The sequence below is a fragment of the Bemisia tabaci genome, chromosome 9, assembly GCF_918797505.1.
Source record: "Bemisia tabaci chromosome 9, PGI_BMITA_v3".
In the NCBI taxonomy this organism is placed as follows: Eukaryota; Metazoa; Arthropoda; class Insecta; order Hemiptera; family Aleyrodidae; genus Bemisia; species Bemisia tabaci.
In genome coordinates, this window is record NC_092801.1 from 41,088,390 (window position 1) to 41,109,723 (window position 21,334).

A 21,334-nucleotide genomic window follows, 5' to 3' on the forward strand; every position below is an offset into this window, starting at 1 on the left:
TAAATGATATTGGTGTGGTATCGATATTCTTGAGAAAATTTAAATATTCCACGGTGGGATGCAGCCTTTTTAAAGTTTGAAATAGCACGTCAGCTTTTGGGTAAATGACTAGACGGCTCTATTTCCCTCTTGTGAGTTTCTCTATTAAATATAATTAATTTTGAGGGAAAGACTTGAGTTTTTTTGGCGATTGGGAAAATAGAATTGTTTCTTCTTCTTTTTTTGACTTAGACATAAGCCTTGTTCAGCTACGACCATACCAGGCACGTAAAATGGACGTATTTATGCTGAAACAAATATGTTGCACATAAACCCTATGCACCTTTTAGGATAGTTCTTTTTAGCCTAACTACGTCCAAATGGTGATTAAAATTTATAAAACCTATCATTATCCTAGCGGATTTCATTTGCTCACTTGTTACCTTCCCTTCATTTTTCAATACACTGTTTGTTAGACGACTAATTGGAAGCAATAATGGTCAAAAACCGCGAAATATTCCACTTTTTGGTCTTTTGCCAAAGTTTCGAACCCTGCAGTACATTTAATTTTGCTTTGAGCAAAAAATCTATTAAACGATTTCATAGAATTTTAACAAGCTTTAATTTGAAATATAACTAATTTTGTCGTAGGATTAACTCTTCGCGAATTACAGGCCATAATTCACCAACAAATTCAATTGAAGACACCGCACCAAGAACAGCCTATAACTGGAGGCTATTTCAATAATTGTAATCTTCCGTCACATTTCTAAGGCGCAATGATACAACTATTTGAACTCTCCGGAATGCGTGAGGTATCACGCCGCATTTGAAGGCGTTTTTTAAAAGAGCCAAGTTCCGATACCCGGATTATCGTTTTGCATAGTTCATATTCTTTTGTTATATTCCGTACCACTTGTTTATTTTTAATCCTCGTATAAAAACCACCCATTTGCTAAATACAATTCTATCTGGAGCGCACTTCAGCTTTGCATTCACCACTGCAAAAATGTCAAAGGAAATCGACAAGCCCAGCGTGTGTGGAGGCTATTTCAATAATTGAAATCTTCCGTCACATTCTTACGACGCAATGATATAACTGTTTGAACTCTCCGGAATGATTGAGGTATCATGCCGCATTTGAAGGCGTTTTCAAAACAGCCAAGTTTCGATAGCGGTTTATAGGCCATTATAGACGCTATTAGTGCAACGTCACAGAAAAGCGATATTTATCGATTTTTTCGCATTGGTAGCATTGAAAGAGGTTATGCCAATGTTATTGTTTGGATCCAATTCGATATAATGGAGAATCCCTATGATGACGTCGCCACTAATAGCGTCCATTACGCCCAACAGCCATTTTGGTGGTAATATGAAGTATAAATCATTTTAATCACGCATGATTAACGCAAAATGAAAGAATATCGATAGTGAGTAAAGGAAGGGGTAACTAGCGCCTTAGGCCCGTTTATAGGTCGTTCTTGCACCCATCAATCCCGAGGCCTGACTTAACTCGGGAAAAAAAGGTTTTTTGACCTCGAGCCGTTACCTATCTATATTCTATCGCTACCACAGCATAGTCCAGGGTACGTAGAATCTGAAAAGCAGATGGGCGTAATAACGACCTATACGCCTATAGGCTGTTCTTGGTGCGGTGTCCTCAATTTTAGGTCATTTTTGCCAAATTTGGCAACTTTCCGGTCCGATTTTTTTGGTGCAAAGTTGAAATTTGGTTTCAGCGTCAATAATTACTTACGAATTACTAAAAACATTGCCACCCGGCATTTTTGCAGGACACTAAAAGCGGAAAACGGTGCCCTTTACTACGAACGTCCAACCCTAAAATGTTTATCATTTACTCAGAACGTAACCAGGCAAATATGCAGCACATTACAAGCACTAATGTCTTGACGAACATAATGACATGCCCTTTTCCTACTTTCCAATTTAAAATCCGTCAATTTTCAACCTCTTGAATGATTTTATTCTTGTGGACAATTTTTGAATATTTCATGGAAAATAGAGGACCTATAAAATTGAAAGCCCCACTCAGTGAAACCTAATTGTTGACCTATAGTCACAATCGCTGTAATAGTGAACGTATGAATTCTCAATATACTTAAAGTTTTATTCGAAAAGGACCACTACACATTTTAACAATTTCATAAGAATAACTAAACTTATTAATTAATAAAATGTAAAAAGATGAAAACCCACTAAAAGGGAAAGATAAAAACATGAAGATAAAATATAGTTCGTAATAATTGATTGAACGATTTGAAATAAAAATAAAGAATTATTCAAAATCAAGATTAATGGATTTAGTAATTAATAATACAAAATATTAAACAAATGAAATCTAGAGAAACTTCGTCAGTTCTCAAAATTTTTTGAACAAGAAACTAACACTAACAGCTTCACAAAATTAGGCACAAAATTGTTAATATAAAAAAAAATAAAAAAAATAAAATTCACACAATGAAGCTATTAAAACTAATAGTCGAGATTATTAGGATAATTATAGTTAACACCGTATTTTTTAACTTATTTTCGGGTAAATTCATTGGTACTTTATTTCGTGTCACTATGATTTTCAAACCGCAAATGACGGACACAGTGATTTTGAAATAGCAGGTAATATTATGTGATTTTGGTTCCCCCTTAAAACTAGCGAATTTTACGTAAATAAAAAAGATACAGTTGTTTTAAATATTATTTGAATCTCGAGTAATGTCCCGCGCATTAGGGATAATAATTATAATTGGATACTTGTTACACAAATACAATGTTCTCGTTCTGTGATCGTGGTGTGCTCGTCCTGTAATTCAGTGTTTATCCTCCTAAGACCCGGAGATTTCATAATTTTTGTAGTGCTTCAGTCCCGAGTCAACATCAACTTTTCGCATTTTTACTTTTCACACCGTTAAAACTCCCCAAAAAATCAATCGCCCTTTTGCAGTGTCAAACAGAACTTTAGAGCTCACCTATAAGTCATTCGACGGTGTCAGTGTAGCGCTCTGCCGACTAAATTTAGAACTTGAAATGAGGAGTCGATTTTTCACCGGGTCTCTGGCATACTTCTATAATTCGTCGCTTGGCTGACGAAAGGGCGTAACTACACATTGAGATGAGCCTGGAAAAGCATTGAATTGTATGGAAGACAGGGTTCATTGCAGAGTGTAGTTACGCCCTTATGTCTAGTAGGCGACGAATGAATGGTGAGACGTCTTGCCGAGGGGACTTAAGAGGTTATACAACAGTTATCTTCCTTTTGAATTTTTGAAAAAATAAAAATCGAACTCTACGACTAGGGAGTCTAGGTGCAGGACATTTTACTCAGTGTGCTATTAGGGCGTGGTTTCTTGAGCCGTCGCTAGATGAGAGGAATCCTCAGAGGTGGATCCACCACTTTGGCACCCCCGAATTTCCTCCGTTCAAACCCATGCTGAATAATCGATTCTCGTCAGAGCACCTGACCCCTGCAAGTAGAGTACCTGTACAGCGAGAGTATAGACGGATGTGAAACTTCGAAAATCCATCAGGCCTTCACCGATGTCTCCGCGAATAAAGGCCTGCATAGACGATCAAATTCCCGAGCCAATTCCGATCAAAGTAGCATCAAAGTGTCGGGAGTCATCAGTCTGAAATTCATTAATTTTGCTTCATTTTAAAATGAAAACTTGGCAGAAATGTTTCCTGTAGCAGAGAATGATGAATGGTGGTACTCCGGTCTAATCTTACCTTGATCAAAAAAGTGCGGCCCGTCAAAATTTGATGGTAGATGGTGACCACCAGTCATCAGCATGTCTACTTTGATCGGAATTGGTTCGGAATTTGATCGTCTATCGAGGCCTTAAAGCTAGGGCCCAGAAATGCAGCCAACCTATGAATCTCAATTATCCAGAGCGCTTTACTAATACAATTGTTACGAACCATCGTTTATAAAGCACGTATTTGACTTACTTGTTGCATAAATTTACTCATTTTTGCGGAAGAACGCTCGTTTATGTACATTCTTAGCCATCTTGGTTAGAATTGGAATGTGCAGAGTGGCAGTGAAATTTTGTGCGTTAGAAGTTGGTTAGAAGGGTGGCTGCACTTTTGGGCCATAAGCCCTCCATGAAGCGAACTGTCCATACTCTCGCTATGAGGTACTCTACCTGCAAGAATCGACACATTTCCATGGGTTTAAACGGAGGAAATCCGGTGTTGCCAAATTTCTGGATCCGCCCATGGGAAACCTCATCAATGACTAGTAAAGTGCGTTAGGCCGAGAATGAAATCAGCCCTTATTACGAGCAGCAGCCTGCATCGCCATTTGCGCCCTGAGCCAGACTGGTAGATCGTCGGCTGATTTGACGAACGTGACCGTGCATTTACCATCCTTGCATAATTCTTCCTGGAGTCGTTGCTGAGTAACGCTGGATGTGGGTGCGCCGGGTCCGCCTCCTGAACGCGTGGGAGATGCGGGCTTTGGAGTGGCTGGAGTTGGCGATGGTGGTGGTGCCCGGGGCCGGTTCAAACTACTAGTCGGATTGAATTTGGGTCCGGGGCTGAAACGAAAAACGAAAACGGCCCGAATGGAGATGTTGCATGTGTGAGAAATTTGCGATTTGACCATTGATTCTTATGTAAAAGTTCGCGGAAAACACGACGGTGCCACTGGTTGTCTCTGAAACCAACTCCCAAGCTCAAAAAGCTCTCAAGTTGAGTCCAAAATGGAGGGGATATCCCACGCTATCCTGAGAGTCCACCTCTACATCAAAACAAACTCTCCATGCGAAGATAGGGAGCAAATACATTGACAGGGCTGCCAACCTCGTTTAGGGAATCCAAAACTGAAAACACGGCAACCCTGTCAATGTATTTGCTCCCTATCTTCGCATGGGGAGTTTGTCTTGATGTAGAGGTGGACTCTCATCAGGACAGCGTGGGATATCCCCTCCATTAAGGCCTCCGCCATTTTCAGCTTTTTTTGAGCTTGGGAGTTGATTTCAGAGAAAAGCAGTGGCACCGTCGTGTTTCTCGCAAACTTTTACATAAGCATCAGTAGTCAAATTGCATCCTCACAAATGCAACATCTCCATTAAGGCGAATCTACACCGTTGTGATAGCGAAGATGAGAGCCGCAGCCCTCACATTTTCGAAATCGAGTTTCCTCTGAAGTTCGTGTAATCTAATTTTGACGAAATCACTGAAGCAGCTAGAACTAGAGTACTGTCGTGTTAGGGAAGGACGCCGCATGAACCCTCGAGCGCTGCCAAATTTCCGTAGGTAAATCACGAATTTTTGGGAAAATTTTTAAATATTTTACTTCCAATTTTTCAGATGATTTTGTTCGCAATTTTACCTAGAGTTCTTGAAAATTTGTCCGAAAAATATTCATAACTTTCCTCCAAAATCAACTTTTTATCGAAGGAAATTTGGCAGCTGTCGAATGTTCATACGGCGTTTTTCCTTAGCACGGCAGAGTACGAGTATTCAGTTGGAAAATACAATAAAAAGTCAAAAATGTCGATGAAAAAACCTGACACCTACATGCCGGGACGGAGATCCGAGAAAAACAACCAGTGACTCAGTTTACACGGAGAAAAAGTTAGATAGCACTCGCCATACTCAGGTTAAAAAACGGCACAACCAGACAGCATGGCAACTTTCACCAAAATTATCGTCACAATAAGGAAAAATCTGGTCACTCCCACGATAATGTTGATGAAAATTACCATACTCTCTGGTTGCGCCGATCAGCAACCAGAATATCGACGGTGAAAGTCGGCAATCACACAACTCGATTTGCGACGTCGCAGACTTCCTGTCATACTTTATTCTTTAAACGGAAAACTACTCAACGGTAATTCCTTAAAACTGCCGTGATTTTTCTTCTATGTGCGAGGAAAATTCTGCAAAAACTTCAAGGAATCATGTCCATTTGTTCTCCTTTAAAAAAATAACATAGTTGCGGAGATTTTCAGACACCGCAAACGAGTTATGTGATTGCCGACTTGCACCGTCGATATGGTAAAGTCTACCTATGTTTTTTCCGTGTTTGAGTCAAGACGTCTCGGGATATAAGTGTTGTATTTTTAGCCTTATTCCCCGTATTTTCCCATTTCCTCCGTGTTACTTTTATACAGAATGATGTAACGAAATTTTCCGGTAAATGCGCGTACGGGTTTTTGCGTAACGGTGCAATGGTACTCACTAGGAATCGCGGTTCACGAAGCCTCTTCCATCCTGGATCTCATTTATCGGGGTCTCCTGCCGGGCAGGCGTAAGATGTTCCCCAAAGTTTTCTTCCATAAACCGACGCCTTTTTTCCATTGCAGCAATTGCCTCCGACCCGAAGTATGATGGCCTTCTCGATGGGGGCTTTCTGGGTATTCCTTGAGTGGATCGCTCCTGTGGTTGCGGAAACCTTGGCGGCGAAGGTGGTCCCTCTTCCGTGGATGCTTCTTTCCTTGGAGAACTGGACCGCGAGTGCCTTGGTGACCTTGATGGAGAAATAGATGGTCTATCGTTTCCTGACGGTTGCCTCGTCTGAGATCCATGCTTTGTCCCTGGAGATTCGGACTTTCTGCCGTTGGGTGACCTTTTATCCCTTGGAGATCCGGACTGCTCATGGACTGGTGGCTTCTTTGTCCCTGGAGATTCGGACTTTCTGCCCTTGGGTGATCTTTTTTCCCTTGGAGATTCGGACCGCTCACGGTTTGGTGACTGATTTGTCTTCGGAGATCTCGGCTTGCCATGGTTCGGCGACCGTTCTGGATCCGGTGAGTTTCGTCCAGGCATTCCTAGCATTGGCGGAGGAAGTTCAAATGACGGCATAGGTGACGGTGGTGCCGGTCGTGGCCCTGGTGATTGAACATTTGGGGACGCTCGCTGCGGCGAAGATGACTTGGCGTCATAGAACTGATCATCACCATCCGAGTCTTGGGCGGACCAATACTTCTCATCTTCAAATTGACTCGCTTCTGTTTCTACCTTTACATCTTTTGCTTCGTCGTCATGTGCTTTCCGTGCTCTGGAGAGAAAAATGGAAGGAGGTCAATGAATCGTAAAATCCGTGGTCCCTCCGATGGAGGAGCGTCCTCCCCATATCTCCAAATACCCAAGTAGCAGTGATCGCGATAAATAGCGAATTTATCGCTTGGTTATCGCGATTATATAGGTGACAATATATCGAGATATTATCGCATTAAAACTCGCACTATATGTATGGCGATTTCGGGTTCCTCCACCGTATTGGTGTTTCTACCACCGACTTTTGCCCCCTCTGCCCAGGGATTTTCGACTCCCCTGAACACACTATCTTCAATTGTCCTTAATTTTCAACAGACCGAAAGGAACTGGAGGACAAGTTAGGCGAGCGTTTCACTGTAGTTTCTTTCCAAAAGCAAATCACCAGCTCCAAAGAAAACTGGTCATCTATTGGAACTTTCCTGAAAGCATCCTTGACCGCCAAGAGGAAGACTCTCGACCAATCAACCCCCTCCGATGTATGCCAGACGGCAGTTTCCGGGGCCGCAAACGGATCTTAAACCTTCCTCTTCAAGGAAGTCCTGCCCTTGAAAACTAGCCTCTTATCTCTATTCTCTTGTTCTTTTCTATTTTTTCTTTTGAGGCCTCAGTCCCTATGTCTTTACTTTTTTTTATTATCAATTATATTTTCATTCATTGTATGAACAGAATTTTTTGTACTAAAGTTTTATGCGGCAAATAAACAAAAAAAAATGTATGGCGATTAAATCGCTACACATCGCAATTTTTGGCTCGATAAAATCGAGATTAAATCGCCATTCGTCGCGATTTTTATTTCGAAAGTATCGCGATAAATTGCCGGGCGATGAAATCACGATTTTATTCCGACAAGATCGAGAATAATCGCTCAGGTGTTGATAATCCTAGCGATTTTATCGCCGATAATGCTACTTGGGTAGCATTATCCCTGATCTTATCGCACTTTTATCACCCGACAGTTCATCACGATAAATGGCGATTTCATCTCGATTTTATCGACGAATATTGATCAAGATTTTATCGAACCAAAAATTGCGATGTATAGCGATTTAATCGCCATATATTGCGAGTTTTAATGCGATATGTCTCGATACATTGCCACCGATATAATTGCGATGAATGTCTTAAAATATACTAACTAACTAACTAACTAACTAACCAACCGATAAAATCGCTATATATCGCGATCACTGCTCTTAAGGTCAAGGTGGAAAAATTAATTCGGATAATTTTATATCTTACTCGATTACGACTGAGCGATTTCTGGCCAAATTTGTGCGGATTTTCGTGCAAAATCAGAGGAATAATCAGTTAAATGTCCTGTCAAAAGTCATTTCCCAGACGAAGGAGCGTGGCTTGGTTCCAAGGTTCCCAAATTGGCTCAAATATGCAAGAATATATCTGTGCAATTCCTATCCAGAACTTTTCCGGTTTTTGCATGGAATCAGAGGGAAAATCAGTGAAATTATCAGTCAGAAATGCCCAAGATTCTTCTGATAGGAATGAAATTTACCAAGGGAAATTTGGTAACGTTGAAACTTTTCACGTTATTTCGTGAGGAAAACCACGAAATACGCAACAACACCCGAAGGCAAATTAAATTCTCGAGTGAAAATATTGCAGCGTTGAAATACCGTCTCGTTCTGTCGTCTGGGAATCGACGATTTGACCACTACACAAAGTTTCAGCTAGACGAACCGTCATGTGTTCTCTCTTTAAAAATCACACGAAGAATGGAAGGGTCAGAATCATACAGTTTTTCAGGGAAGGGGGAGGTGTCAGCATAGAGCACAGCGTTACGTACAATACGCTACGAATGTAGTAGTAAAATAATTTTATTTTAAAGCGGTGCTTTAGCATCTAAGGCCATTTACACCTCTAAAGAGGGCAGTAACAATAATAAATTTACATGGAAATATCAGTAATAATACAAAAGGGTTGAAGGGAAAAGTTAAATTTTGAGATTAGTGGAGCGCATAAATACGCTACGAATGACTGCGTTAAAGAAAGAAGAAGAAAGAAAGAAAGAAAGAAAAAGACCTTGGTTGAAGGAAGAAGGAGGTTAAGAGTATGATGATATACTGCATAAACTAACCCTTTTGCACGAGCGTCATTAGTCCGCGACTTTTTCTGGTTTCGTGACACCCATCCGGGATGTGGATTAACAGGAGACTGAAAAATTTAATAAAGTCATTATCACCATTTACCGATGTAAGATTCCCATTGAAACTTCCATGAGCGACGTGAACTCTCCTTCAGAGTTTATTAAACGGATTGCATTTTGCAAAAAGGAACCATTAGCATTGCAATGTTGCTAAGATTGTGCAACTTCTTTTGTCTTGGAGGAAAAACCCGATTATCCCTCAATAGATTCTATTTTACTCGCTAAAACTGTAAATTTAAGACAAAAATTACCATCTAAATTTCATAGTTTTTCATAATTTCCGCAATTTTATTGCGAAGGATGAAGTTGCACAATCTTAGCATCATTGCAATGCTAGTGGTTCCTTTTTGCAAAATGCAATCCAAATGTGAGAGGTACCGTTGGAAACTTTTGCCAGAGCGGAAAGAAGCTTTGTTTTTTTCATGAGCATCGATTGAAAAATTTTATGGGTTCGTATGGGACTTTTGAAGGCCGATACGCACGGCGATTAATCGCCGCGAGTGGAAGACGGAAGCCAATGGAGAGCCTTCATTTCGATAGATCGACGTCAATGGATCGAAATCAAGGCTCTCCGTTGGCTTCCGTCTTTCACTCGCGGCGCGATTAATCGCCGTGTGTATCTGGGCCTTAAGGCGCGATCAGACAGCTCGGCAAGGCGCTCGACGAGCCGCACTGCAAAAATGAAATTGTTTCCCCGGAGTCCTGCACGTAGCTAGCACAAGTGTATTGCTCTTGTGAAGTTCGACATGCCGTCTGAACGCGCAGTCACTGTTCCCCAATTTTCGTTTGAACGGATTATTTGAAAATGTGTGTCCAGTTAAAAGCCTTTGGCACCCTTTAACTGACTTAACGATGATATTATTTAGGCGCCTATCCTTCTTTAAAAAATTTAGAGCGTAACGACGGTGAAACTACGAGACCACGTATCTCGGTTTGCAACGTCGCAGACTTCCCGCCATATTTCATTTTTTTGGATGGAAAACGACTCAACGTCAATTCTTGAAAACTTCCGTGATTTTTCTTCTTTGAGTGACGAAAAAGCTGTGAAAACTTCAATGAATTATATTGGTTTGTTTTCCTTTACAAAAGTAAAATGGGAGGATAGATTTTCAAACACCGCAAGCAAGATACGTGGTCTGGTAGTTTCACCGTCGATAAGCATAAAACTGAGTGTGATACTTGGATATATCCTTACAGCGCCCTCTTCCAACTCTCAGTTTTGGAATTCCCTGCTTGTTTAAATTTTAGCCATAAGACTGGGCACATAAGTAAAAATTGCCTTATAAGGGAAATGTCTGTTGCGTATTTCGCAGGTGTGTTAATACATGCACGGAAAAAAAAGTGTAAGGGAAAAAGTGAACACCCCCTAAAATTGTGCTACTACCCCAATTTGATGGATGATATGGACATTTGCAATTAATTATAGTGGTACCGCAACTCAAGTTGAGGTTGTACCGCAACATTTGGGTTAGTAACCTAATTTATTGGGGTACTACCATAATTAATTGGGGTTCTACCACAATTAATTGGAAATGTCTATATCCTCCAACAACCTCGTGCTTTTTTGTATCCGTGTGGGCTTGTTGCAAACTTCAACTAGATCAAGAGGAAGAGTTGGACTGCATTTAGCAATTTGGAACTATAAATTCTGGCTCATCTGAAAAAACACTTATGTGCATAGGGGAACTAATGGCACATACGTTGTTTTTAAACTGGGTCGGAATTCATAGTTCCTTATTGGAAAATGCAGTCCAGTTGTTCCTCACAGAAAATGGCTTAAAAATTACGATGGACGAATCTGGAAAGTCTGGATTACACTTCTAACTTGACAATTTGCGCAAGAAATATGCGTTTCTCTAAGTTTCCGGCTTCAAAAACAATACTACGGCACGGCAAGGGGAGTTCTTCCATCCAACCCTTCCGCACTAAAATTGTGCACAATTTTCAACATGGCTGACGCCTTCGCGCGCAAATTGTGCGGAAGCACCATGGTCTTTATCAACGCAAGGAAAATGTGAATATAAACACGCCGGTTGATAAAATCTCATTTCGTCATGTGCGTTTTAGCGGGTTGGCGTCGGCCATGTTGGATAATGCTTAGCGCCTTAGTGCGCGAGGCTTGGATGGAACGACTCCTCATACGAAATGTTCACCTGTGCCGTAGTATCGTTTTTCAAGCGGGAAGCTTAAAAAAACGCATATTTCTTACGCAGATTGTGAAGTTAGGTTTCGTACTTTGTGTAGTTTCGAACTTTCCCGATGCACTCGTCGTGCTTTTTGAGCCATTTCTATAGTCAAGAACGCTTCTTAATGTTCGAGCTGAAGTTCGCAACAATCCTCTTGTCGTATTCCCCCAAATGTGAAGTTGATTTCAACAACAGATACGCGTTCTCTCATTTCCGTGGCAAAAATTGTATGAGTTGCTGATTTTTTTCCACATATCGACGGTGTAAGTCGGCAATCACATAACTCGGTTTGCGACGTCGCAGACTTCCTGTTATACTTTATTTTTTAAACGGTAAACTACTCAACGGCAATTCTTTAATACTTCCGTGATTTTTCTTCTCTGTGCGAAGAAAATTCTGCATAATCTTCAAGGAATGATGTCAATTTATTCTCTTTTAAAAAAATAACATAGAGGCGGAGATTTTCAGAAACCGCAAACGAGTTATGTGATTGCCGACTTACACCGTCGATATGTGTTGCAAAGCATAGCAACAGCGAACAGTTGTCTCAGATACGGAGGGCTTTGATGACCTGCTTACAGATGGTTACGTGAACGGATGGAGTTTGGTCCAATCGATGAAACGTACAAAAAATGTGGGTGCCCTTGACCCATTCTTGTTTTAAGCTCAGACGGCGTAGGCGGATATTATTTTGATATTAAATGGAACCGTGCAAAAGGAATCACGCGCGTTTTAATTGATTTATTTGCAACCGAGGGCTATCACTGACTGACCCTATTTCGTCGACTTTAACAACACAACTAATAAAACAAGGATAAATCGAACTTCATTTTGCAAATAGGAACTATAATTGCTGACTCATCCGTAAAAACACACATGCATAAAAGGGAAACTAATGATACATACGTTGTTTCTAAACTGAACCGGATATTGAAGTTCCAAATCGCAAAATGTAGTCAAAGTGATGCACGTAAAGAAAAAGTTGAGCTATCAGCCGACTTGGCGAATATAATATGCGATAATTGCTACTCAGGCCATGCTCTGATAAAAAACAACGTGCAAGAGGATGCTCATACATTACGTTGATAATGTAAGTTTGCGTGTCCACCATGTTAAGGTAAAATTGTAAATATATTAACATCCTCTTGCACATTGTTTTCTTATTAAAGCATGGCCTGAGTTGCAATTATTGTATATTATATTTGTAAAGTCGCCTAATAGCTCAGCTTTTTCTTCGCATTATGAGTAGCCAAAAACCTAAAAATCTTGTGATGCATGTATTTACCCGATCATGGTTTGGCGTGGGTGGGCGGTGTCGGTCATAAATTGTTTTGGTTCTCTCCAGAGGCTTCAGCGGCTTCGGGGCTTGCGATTCCGTGTCCGAGTCTGAAACCGGTGGTTTCAAACGTTTTGAAAACGTTTTTAAAAACGTAGCACTGAAACGTCAATCACAGATAAAATACATTAAAATGTTAATTAAGGAAATTGCCACGCTGAATATCGTGCCTCCGGATCCAAATATTTCCAGAGAAAACAAAATGAGGATTTACAATCATTGGCGTGGCGTCCTTTAATCGATTGATTTACCATTTAAACCTATGGAAAAGGATCGATTGATAGGGTGTTCGCAGCGGACACCTTAATAAGCGATTCTTCACCGTATAGTTTCAAATGGGAAAATATCGATAATCGATCATTCACGCCTCGCCACTGTTTACTATGTAATCGCCACGAGTGTAGGAATGAGACAGTGCTGCCATTTCCCGGAATTATTTCCGAATTCTGGAACTTTTGCAATTTTTCGGAATCTTCAGAATTCCCGGAATTTCGGGGGTTTTCGTCAGTTTGGCCGATTATTTGATCAAATTTAAAGATTTTTTGGTCAAATTTGACGAGCTTCGGAACGAAGTTCGGGCATTTCGGAATATTTTCCCGGAACTTTTGAAAAATCTAAATTTCTCTCGGAACTCTGGGAAATTGGGATCGATTCCGGGGACCCCGGAATCTTTGGTAAAATAAAATGGCACCACTGGGTATGTTGCGCGCAAGAGATACAGTCGTATGCATAGACTTAAGTGGAGAGGGGGGGGGGGATATCACCAAAACCACGATGATGACATCGGATAAGTCAGAAATCATTGGCGGATCCACACACTTCAAACGGGTATTTTATTAATAATTATATAATTTCATGTTGGAATCTGAAGATTGGTAGTGACATTTTTTGTGTTAGAGGTTGGCTGTCCTTTTGGTCCCAAGAGCTCCATATTAAATGTCTGTACTCTCCCTATACAGGTACACTAGAGGGCACATTTTCAGTCACCCGCAACCTCAAACGGCAACCTCATACTGCCTCTATATAGTCGCCGATTCGTCGCGTCTTTTGCCCATTTTGTTTTGTTTAAAGCGTGATCTTCGATATTGGTTCATGCCCACGCACACCATCCCTCTATTTCATCGACTTGACGGTTATGCAGAAAAATATAATGTTAGAATTGTCGGTTTTCGTTACTTGCTAGTTGCCGTTGCCCATTGGATTTTGCGTGTATTTATCAATAGAGAGGGTTACGTAACCCTGCCCTGACACCCCCTCTCTTCCTTGGTGCGGTGGCTATTGCGGACGTGGCGTTTGCGGATTCTAAGAATCCGGTGGCGTTTGCGGATTCTCATATTTTGATGATGGCGATTGCGGAAAGGCGGAACAGGGCCGGTGGAGTTTGCGGACCAGAAAATTTCGGCGGTGGCGATTGCGGACGAAGGGGTAGGCACTTAATTATACTGCTCCCCACCCCTGCGCTGTATGTTAAAGAAAAAATTACCGGAGAGGCTCTGGATTCCTTTCCGTGGATGAAAAAAAATATTAGTATTAAACGTTAGTATTATATTAGTATAAAAACATATGAGCAGTGAACATGCAGTAAGTTTTTACAACATGCATATTAGAAATCAAGAACTTATGAATATTTTTCTTCCAATTTTTCATAGAATTTTAATCGCACTTTAATACACATTACCTGAAAATTTCATAGAAAAATATTCATAACTTTTCTCAAAAATAAACATTGTATCGAAGGAAATTTGGCAACTCTCGAATTTTCATACGGCGTTTTTCCTTATCACGGCAGTTTGTACTATGTACCTATGTATTTTCATTTTTCATATGTAATTTTTTTACTTTCAGTAATTTTGGACCAGAATTTACAACATGTTTTGAATCCTAAAAATTGACTGAATCTGAGGATTTTTTAGTTTCTTGATTTCTGATATGCCTTTTTTAAAAATTTACCGTGTGTTCACTGCTCATATGTTTTTATATTAATGTAATACTAATGTTTGATACTAATATTTTTTTTTCATCCACGGAAAGGAATCCAGAGCCTAGCGGTGTGCTTTATTCGGAAATTGGGTACTTCGGGGAAGGTTCGACACCAAGAAAATACAACTTTTCAACGACTTGAGCGCGCACCGTGGTATATGCGCAATGTATGAAGTATCCTGCAGACTTGTACGGCGCTATGCTATGTCGTCAGCGCACACCGTGCTGCACGCGCAATGCATGAAGTATCCTGCAGACTTATAAGGCGCTATACTACGCGTCACGCGCACTGTGCCGTACGCGCAATGCATGAAGTATCCTGCGGTCTTGTAAGGCGCTATTGCGCGCCGTGCGCGCCGGCCGCACTGTGTTTGATGTGATTATTCAAACTTGCGGCGTCAGCGGTTTTGAACTTATGATTTTGCAGTTTTTGTTGAGTTTGTTATTGTCATCTCAAATGACAAAATATTACATAAAACCCAGCTAATTTGCATCTTTTCAATTATATTTTTATGAATAATTTTAAAGCCTCTCCGGTAATTTTTTTCTATAATATACAGCCCAAGGGTGGGGGCAGCATAATTAAGTGCCTACCCCTCCGTCCGCAATCGCCACCGCCGAAATTCTCTGGTCCGCAAACTCCACCGGCCCTGTTCCGCCTTTCCTCAATCGCCACCATCAAAATATAAGAATCCGCAACGCCACGTCCGCAAACGTCACCGCACCCTCTTCCTTGTACTGCAGCGTCACGTAAATACCCCCCTCCCTAGAGCGTTACGCAAATAATTATGAAGGCCGCCTAAAGGATCTCCTTAAATATCCCGTAATCACTGTGTAGGTGAAATGGACAGCATTCAGCGGAAAGGAACCAGGCCACATCAGCTATGGCCAAATTTATTTCGGCAATTTAATTATTTACAAACGATCGTGCGAATTTGTGTGCAAATCTCAGTGAAGGTTCTGCATAATACGAGGGAAATTCCTCAAGATTTTCAAAGGAACTTGCACAAGCGTTCTCTTGAGGAAAAGTAAATAAGGCAATAGCTGATGTGGCTTGGTTCCTTTCCCCTAAATGCAGTCTAGATGTATGGCCTTCTAGAGGGAATGAAGCTGAGAAAAAGACTATGAATACGGTCTTTTGTAGTGGCGAGGCGTGACTGATCGACTATCCACATTCTCCCATTTGAAGCTATGGTAAAGAATCGATTATGCAGTTTGTTGCAAACACGCTCTGTTAATCGAGCCTTTTCCATAGGTTTAAATGACAGATTTATCAATATATCGCACAACACGCCACGTCTTTGGTCTTCTGGCTCTTTTTAAAAAAACCCCACGAAGATATAACTGAGAATTGATGAAATCGTTGATTAGTAACACCATTTCATCACTGTATGTTGAGTTGAATAAACAGACGAGGTGTTAGGTATTCACTTTTATGCCATTTGGACGTATTTCTACCAAACAGACCTATGTGCAAGTGAGAAATATGGGGTGTGCTCGTTAGTTCTCTGGCCGTAAGAGTGAATGAGAATAATAAAGCGCCCGTGACGTCAGCGGCAATGATCGAGCCCGGGCGCGAGGGGGAGATGGTCGTCGGGGCGCTCTAACTCATGAGCCCTGTCCACAAGGCTCTCTTGCCATGCCCGCGGCTCATGAATCCCGCATTCAGTTGGCACATAGGTCTGTTTGATAGAATGTAATATCCCGCTTTTCCAATTCTTGAAAGGGAATCACGCCCGCTTTTACATTGCTTCTTATGCAGATTTCTAGAGCACACCCCATATTTCTCACCTCCACATAGGTCTGTTTGATAGAAATACGTCCATTTTATAATGTTGAAGCTGAAGCTTTTTGGCTTTCGGCCATCTTCAGAGCGTTATGTTTAACATCGGTAAACTGTAAACTACAATAATACGTGATAATGATAGAAAACACTTTTATGATCGCAAATGTAATAACGTAACGTACGGATAACGTGCAATCAATGGCGTGGCGTGCTTTGCGATATTTCGATTGATCTACCATTTAAAGCTATGGAAATGAATCGATAAATGGGATGTTCGCAGCGAACACCTTGCTAATCGATTCTTTGCCATAGTTTCAAATGGAGGAATATCGATAATCGATCATTCACGCCACGCCACTGCAAGAAATAACTGGTTTACTGTTGTACTTTACCCGCTTGATATTGTTGCTGCGCCGAACCTAAAGCTCCTACTGAGACTGTTCCTCATCTTCGAGAGGGTGTTGGACCTTGGAACCGAGGCCCCCTTGCCTCCTCCATTCTAGAAATCAATGCACTTGCTTAGATTCAGACAAAAGTTTTCGAGTTAATTGGGAAAGCGTCGTAAAATGCTTCGATCAGTTTCTATGGGATTTAAACGGGAACCTTTTATTGTCACATACGTGGAAGTAAATGACGCCTAGCACCTAGAATCTAGGCTCTAGATATTAGCTTCGGCATGTCGAAAATCCACGAAAAATAACAAAACAGAAGCTGATCGACGGTAAAACTACCGGATCACGTATCTCGTTTGCGGTGTTTAAAAATCCCCGCTCCCATTTTCTTTTTTGAAGGAGAACAAATTTCTTGAAATTTTCACAGATTTTTCTACGTGTAGAGAGGGAAAAACACGGACGTTTTCAAAAATTGACGTTGAATAATTTTCGTTTAAAAAATGAAGTATGACAGGAAGTCTACAACGGCGCAAACCGAGATACGTGGTCTGGTTGTTTCACCGTCGTGATGGTATAGGACTCATCAACCAAAAAGGAAGTTAGATTGTGACTATGGGTCACGCTGAGTAAATGATTAAAATTGAAAACCTCAGATCCAATAAAGCGTTGAGTAGATAGACCCGTTGGTATGACTACAAATTTTGCACCGATGGGTTACTAAACCATGAAAGAATTTTGACGTGCGAATACATTTATCAGAAGCAGGTAAATGACGCATAGAACACGATGCGCGTATTAAAATCGCGAAAAATTAACCCAGAAATAGAGAAATGTGCAGTTCAAAAAGCGTAACTTGTCCGCAAATTTGAAACGACCCTGTTTCGCGTCGAACCAAATGATGTCATTCGACACCAATCAGGAGCAAAAATAGGTTTCTAAGACTCCCGTTAAGCGTCTTTCTACTCCATGTATATATAAAACAATAGGAAAGTCGAAACTAAATCTTCATAGTCAAAAAATCTAATCTCATTCATGTTATTTGTAGTTAACAAGCAACAATGGCACGTTGAAATAAGTTTTATTTTAACGAACATCAGTGGAAAGTGATAGAGAATAGCGATTTGACTGCTTTGGTACTTCACTTCAATAATTTCCTAGCTATTTCAACGCGTTTGATACAGTGGCGTGGCGTGAATTGCGATGTATCGATTGTTATGCCATTGAAACCTATGGAAATGGATTGATAAACAGGGTGTTCGCAGGGAACTGGTTTGATATTCTTTCGAGCTTCAGACTTTTTAAAAGCGAGCTTGTCTAGGATTTTGGCTCCAGAATCCCGCAACCAATCACCACGTGGTGTAACGTGGAATGAATGAGGTTTTATATTCTATCTACTTAAATAAAATTAATTTTGTTAATTTTATCATATTATTCTATTTCAAGATTTTATTTGATTAGGTACAGTTTTTGGGGATTCAATAGGATTATATTATTGCGTTATTCAAAAAATAGTAGGTTGTAGTTTTATATTTAATATTTGTTGAATTATTTAAAGACTAAGAATTGGATTGAACTTGTTTTTTCTTTTATGTTATAAGTTATACATGTATACTCCGATGATTGGTTAATCTTAACGTGGTACTTTCAGGACCGTTTCAGATTAAGTGACCCATTGTAAGAATAGCAAAAATATTAAATATTGGCAAATCCGAAAGCGTTGCCTGTCTTTTTACCTGTGAAACTCGGGGGTCTGGATCCGCAGTATTATATACGTCTCCATGTTTTTTTGGTCCAGCATTGATCCCAAGTGCACACAAGAGTCCACACTGAAGATACAAGAAAATAAGAGATTAGTATACGCAATACGTGTCAAATTCGAGCGAATAGATTTATGAAGTGTAATGAAAAACGTCTCATCCCACGTCTTTGATAAAAAAATATGAGACAAAGGTTATATCGCTCTCCACCAAATGAATTAGACGATTTTTCAAATTTACACCCTGTGAAGAATCCAAGAATGATGCGAGTAAACATCGGTCTCAGTGACTAAAAGGTAACAAGGAAATATTTGATTTTGTAGGGTTTGTTTAAGCAGCACCATTACCAATAGATTTGGTTGGATTCAGCCAATGTGTTTGATTGTGATAAAATAATAAGGTACTTCTTAATGAAACAACTTTTTTCCCCGGTCAGTCCTGTCGACTTGAAACTCATGATTTAAGCAGATACATGTAAAACTAAGATTTTCCCAAATTTTCGTTAAGCGGGTTGCATACCCTGCCCCTTAATACACGATCAAGTGAATTTGAAGAGGCATCTTGTGGCAATCATTTCTTGGTCTGAGAGTGAGCTAGAGACCTGCGATTTGTTTTTAAGTATCAAGAAATGATCTTGTTATTATCTAACAGAGCCGGATTTACCAAAATATGAATTTTTCTAAATTTTGTTTGGTGTTTGTTAAAATAATAAATGATCAATGCAGAAAATAAAAATTTCGGCTCTGTTAGATTATAGATCATACATTTCTGGTCATTAAAAGAAAAAAAAAAACTGGAGGTTTCTAGCTCAAATAGGGCCTGAGAAACCGTTGCCAAGAGATGAAAAAACACGCAAAAAGCTGATTTTTCAGGAGAGCAATATTAGTAAATGTAAGTGAAAAAGTGCAAGGAGCAAGTGCATCACTTAGCAAGGCTCGACATGTCTCGAGTATTTGTGATCATGATAATTACATAGTAGATACATCATCATCTTCAGTAAACTCTCCTCTATAAAATTAGTGGAAAAACGGGAAAACTAAAAAAAAACAAAAAAAAAAAATAAAACAAATTGGGCAGTTTTTAGACCGGAGTACCCCCTGAATTAAACATATATCTGTGAATTTAATTCACCTGATGCATTTCGACACTTTATGACATCTTCGGAATTATTACATTACATACTTATAATTGGTAGCACTCATTTTTTTCAGTTATCACTTATCACTGCTCGTCGATAATACAGTCAATTGTTTTGAAATGCATCAGGTGAAGAAAATCCACAGACATATGTTTGAAAAGGAAGTATCTTATTATGTTTATCACAATCTTACAACTCGGCTAAACCCAACCAAAGCTAAAAAAAACATTTACATATAGAGGACCATCCGGACAAAGAGCACATATCAAAGACTGCTATTCATCAGGAGTAACTAAAACTTGTATAGACTTTACAAAAAGGAATGCACAAAAGGAAAGGAAAGGAAAGGAAAGGAAAGGAAAGGAAAGGAAAGGAAAGGAAAGGAAAGGAAAGGAAAGGAAAGGAAAGGAAAGGAATGGTAAAATGGAGAATTTGCACGCAATTTTTTTATTGCTTCATCTGAAAGTGCCTAATGAGCTGAGTTCGCAACATTTTTCATAATTTTTTTCTGACATGGGAAATTGGAGAAAAATTGATTTAAAAGTGAGAAAATGTGCCGCCTTGTGACGTCATCTGGCGGCATTTCTCATTTAAACACATGTATTTTAGCAGAATCGGTTATTTTGTCATATCTCCTCTAATAATTGCTCAATTTATGAATCAAGGGTATCTTCGTGTTCAGTTCACTCAGAGGATTCCACTTAAACAGGAAATTCATCAAATTTCAGACCCTTGCAAATTCTCCATTGGACCACATTTTGCAATAAGGAACCACTATTTCTGGCTTATTTTAGAAACATCATTTATGACATTGGTTTCCCTACGCAGATAGGCACTTTTACAGAAGCGCCAGATATAGAATTTCCTTATTGCAAAATGTATAATCCAATTAATTTAGACGCTCAATAACATCAGTAAGATGACCCGAAAAGAATTTTTGAGATATCTCAATATGGGCACCGAAGAAAAATGGCGACAAAAGTGGAGATGTGCCCTTTTACGAATTGATCACTTGTTTAAAGGAAAAAATTTACTTGTGCCCTTTTTCTGTACGTCCCTTCAAGTAGAATATATTTTTCCAAACTACTGGATTTTCTGGATCTATATTTGATAATTATTTACGACGAAATTGGCTAAAACTACATATTTGATGCTTTGAAATTTTGAAAATTTCCCAAAGGAAGCCCCTCGCGTCCCCTGCTGCCCCCTCCCCCCCATTTTGAAGTGTCGGAATCCGCCTAAGTTGGGAAGTGAAATTTTTCTAGTCTCTGTTGGGATTTTTGTAGGGGGTTACTTTAAAGTCTAAACTAACGTAAGCAAACGAGAGAAGCGTCTTACCAGCACAACACAGCGTAGACATGTTAACAGCATTGTTCGTGCCTGACTATGGAAAATCAGTCACAGGGAAATCTATTTATGTGTTCAGAGAATCCTTGTGGCCACGCGTTACTTTCAGAATCTCTAAAAATCGTGGGCGTCATACCACTTTTTCTGAGAATCTTGCACGCATTATTAGTCTGAGACCCAGACCCTTGATATTTAGACTCCCATGGTAAGTGCTTTGAGTTTTTTTGTCGGACTTTTGGAACGTTGCAAACT

The 21,334-nt window shown here is 40.0% G+C and overlaps 1 protein-coding gene across 1 annotated transcript; it reads right to left on the reverse strand.

Moving 5' to 3' along the window:
- Positions 1-2,134: 2,134 nt before the first annotated feature.
- On the reverse strand, positions 2,135-17,548 carry LOC109036849 (uncharacterized). The gene is made up of 5 exons (XM_019051245.2): positions 16,841-17,548; positions 12,632-12,782; positions 9,092-9,168; positions 6,182-7,000; positions 2,135-4,532 (listed from the first exon to the last, which is right to left on the reverse strand). Exons 1-5 carry the CDS (start codon positions 16,894-16,896, stop codon positions 4,262-4,264), a joined length of 1,374 nt encoding a protein of 457 aa, XP_018906790.2. The 5' UTR covers positions 16,897-17,548; the 3' UTR covers positions 2,135-4,261.
- Positions 17,549-21,334: the final 3,786 nt, after the last annotated feature.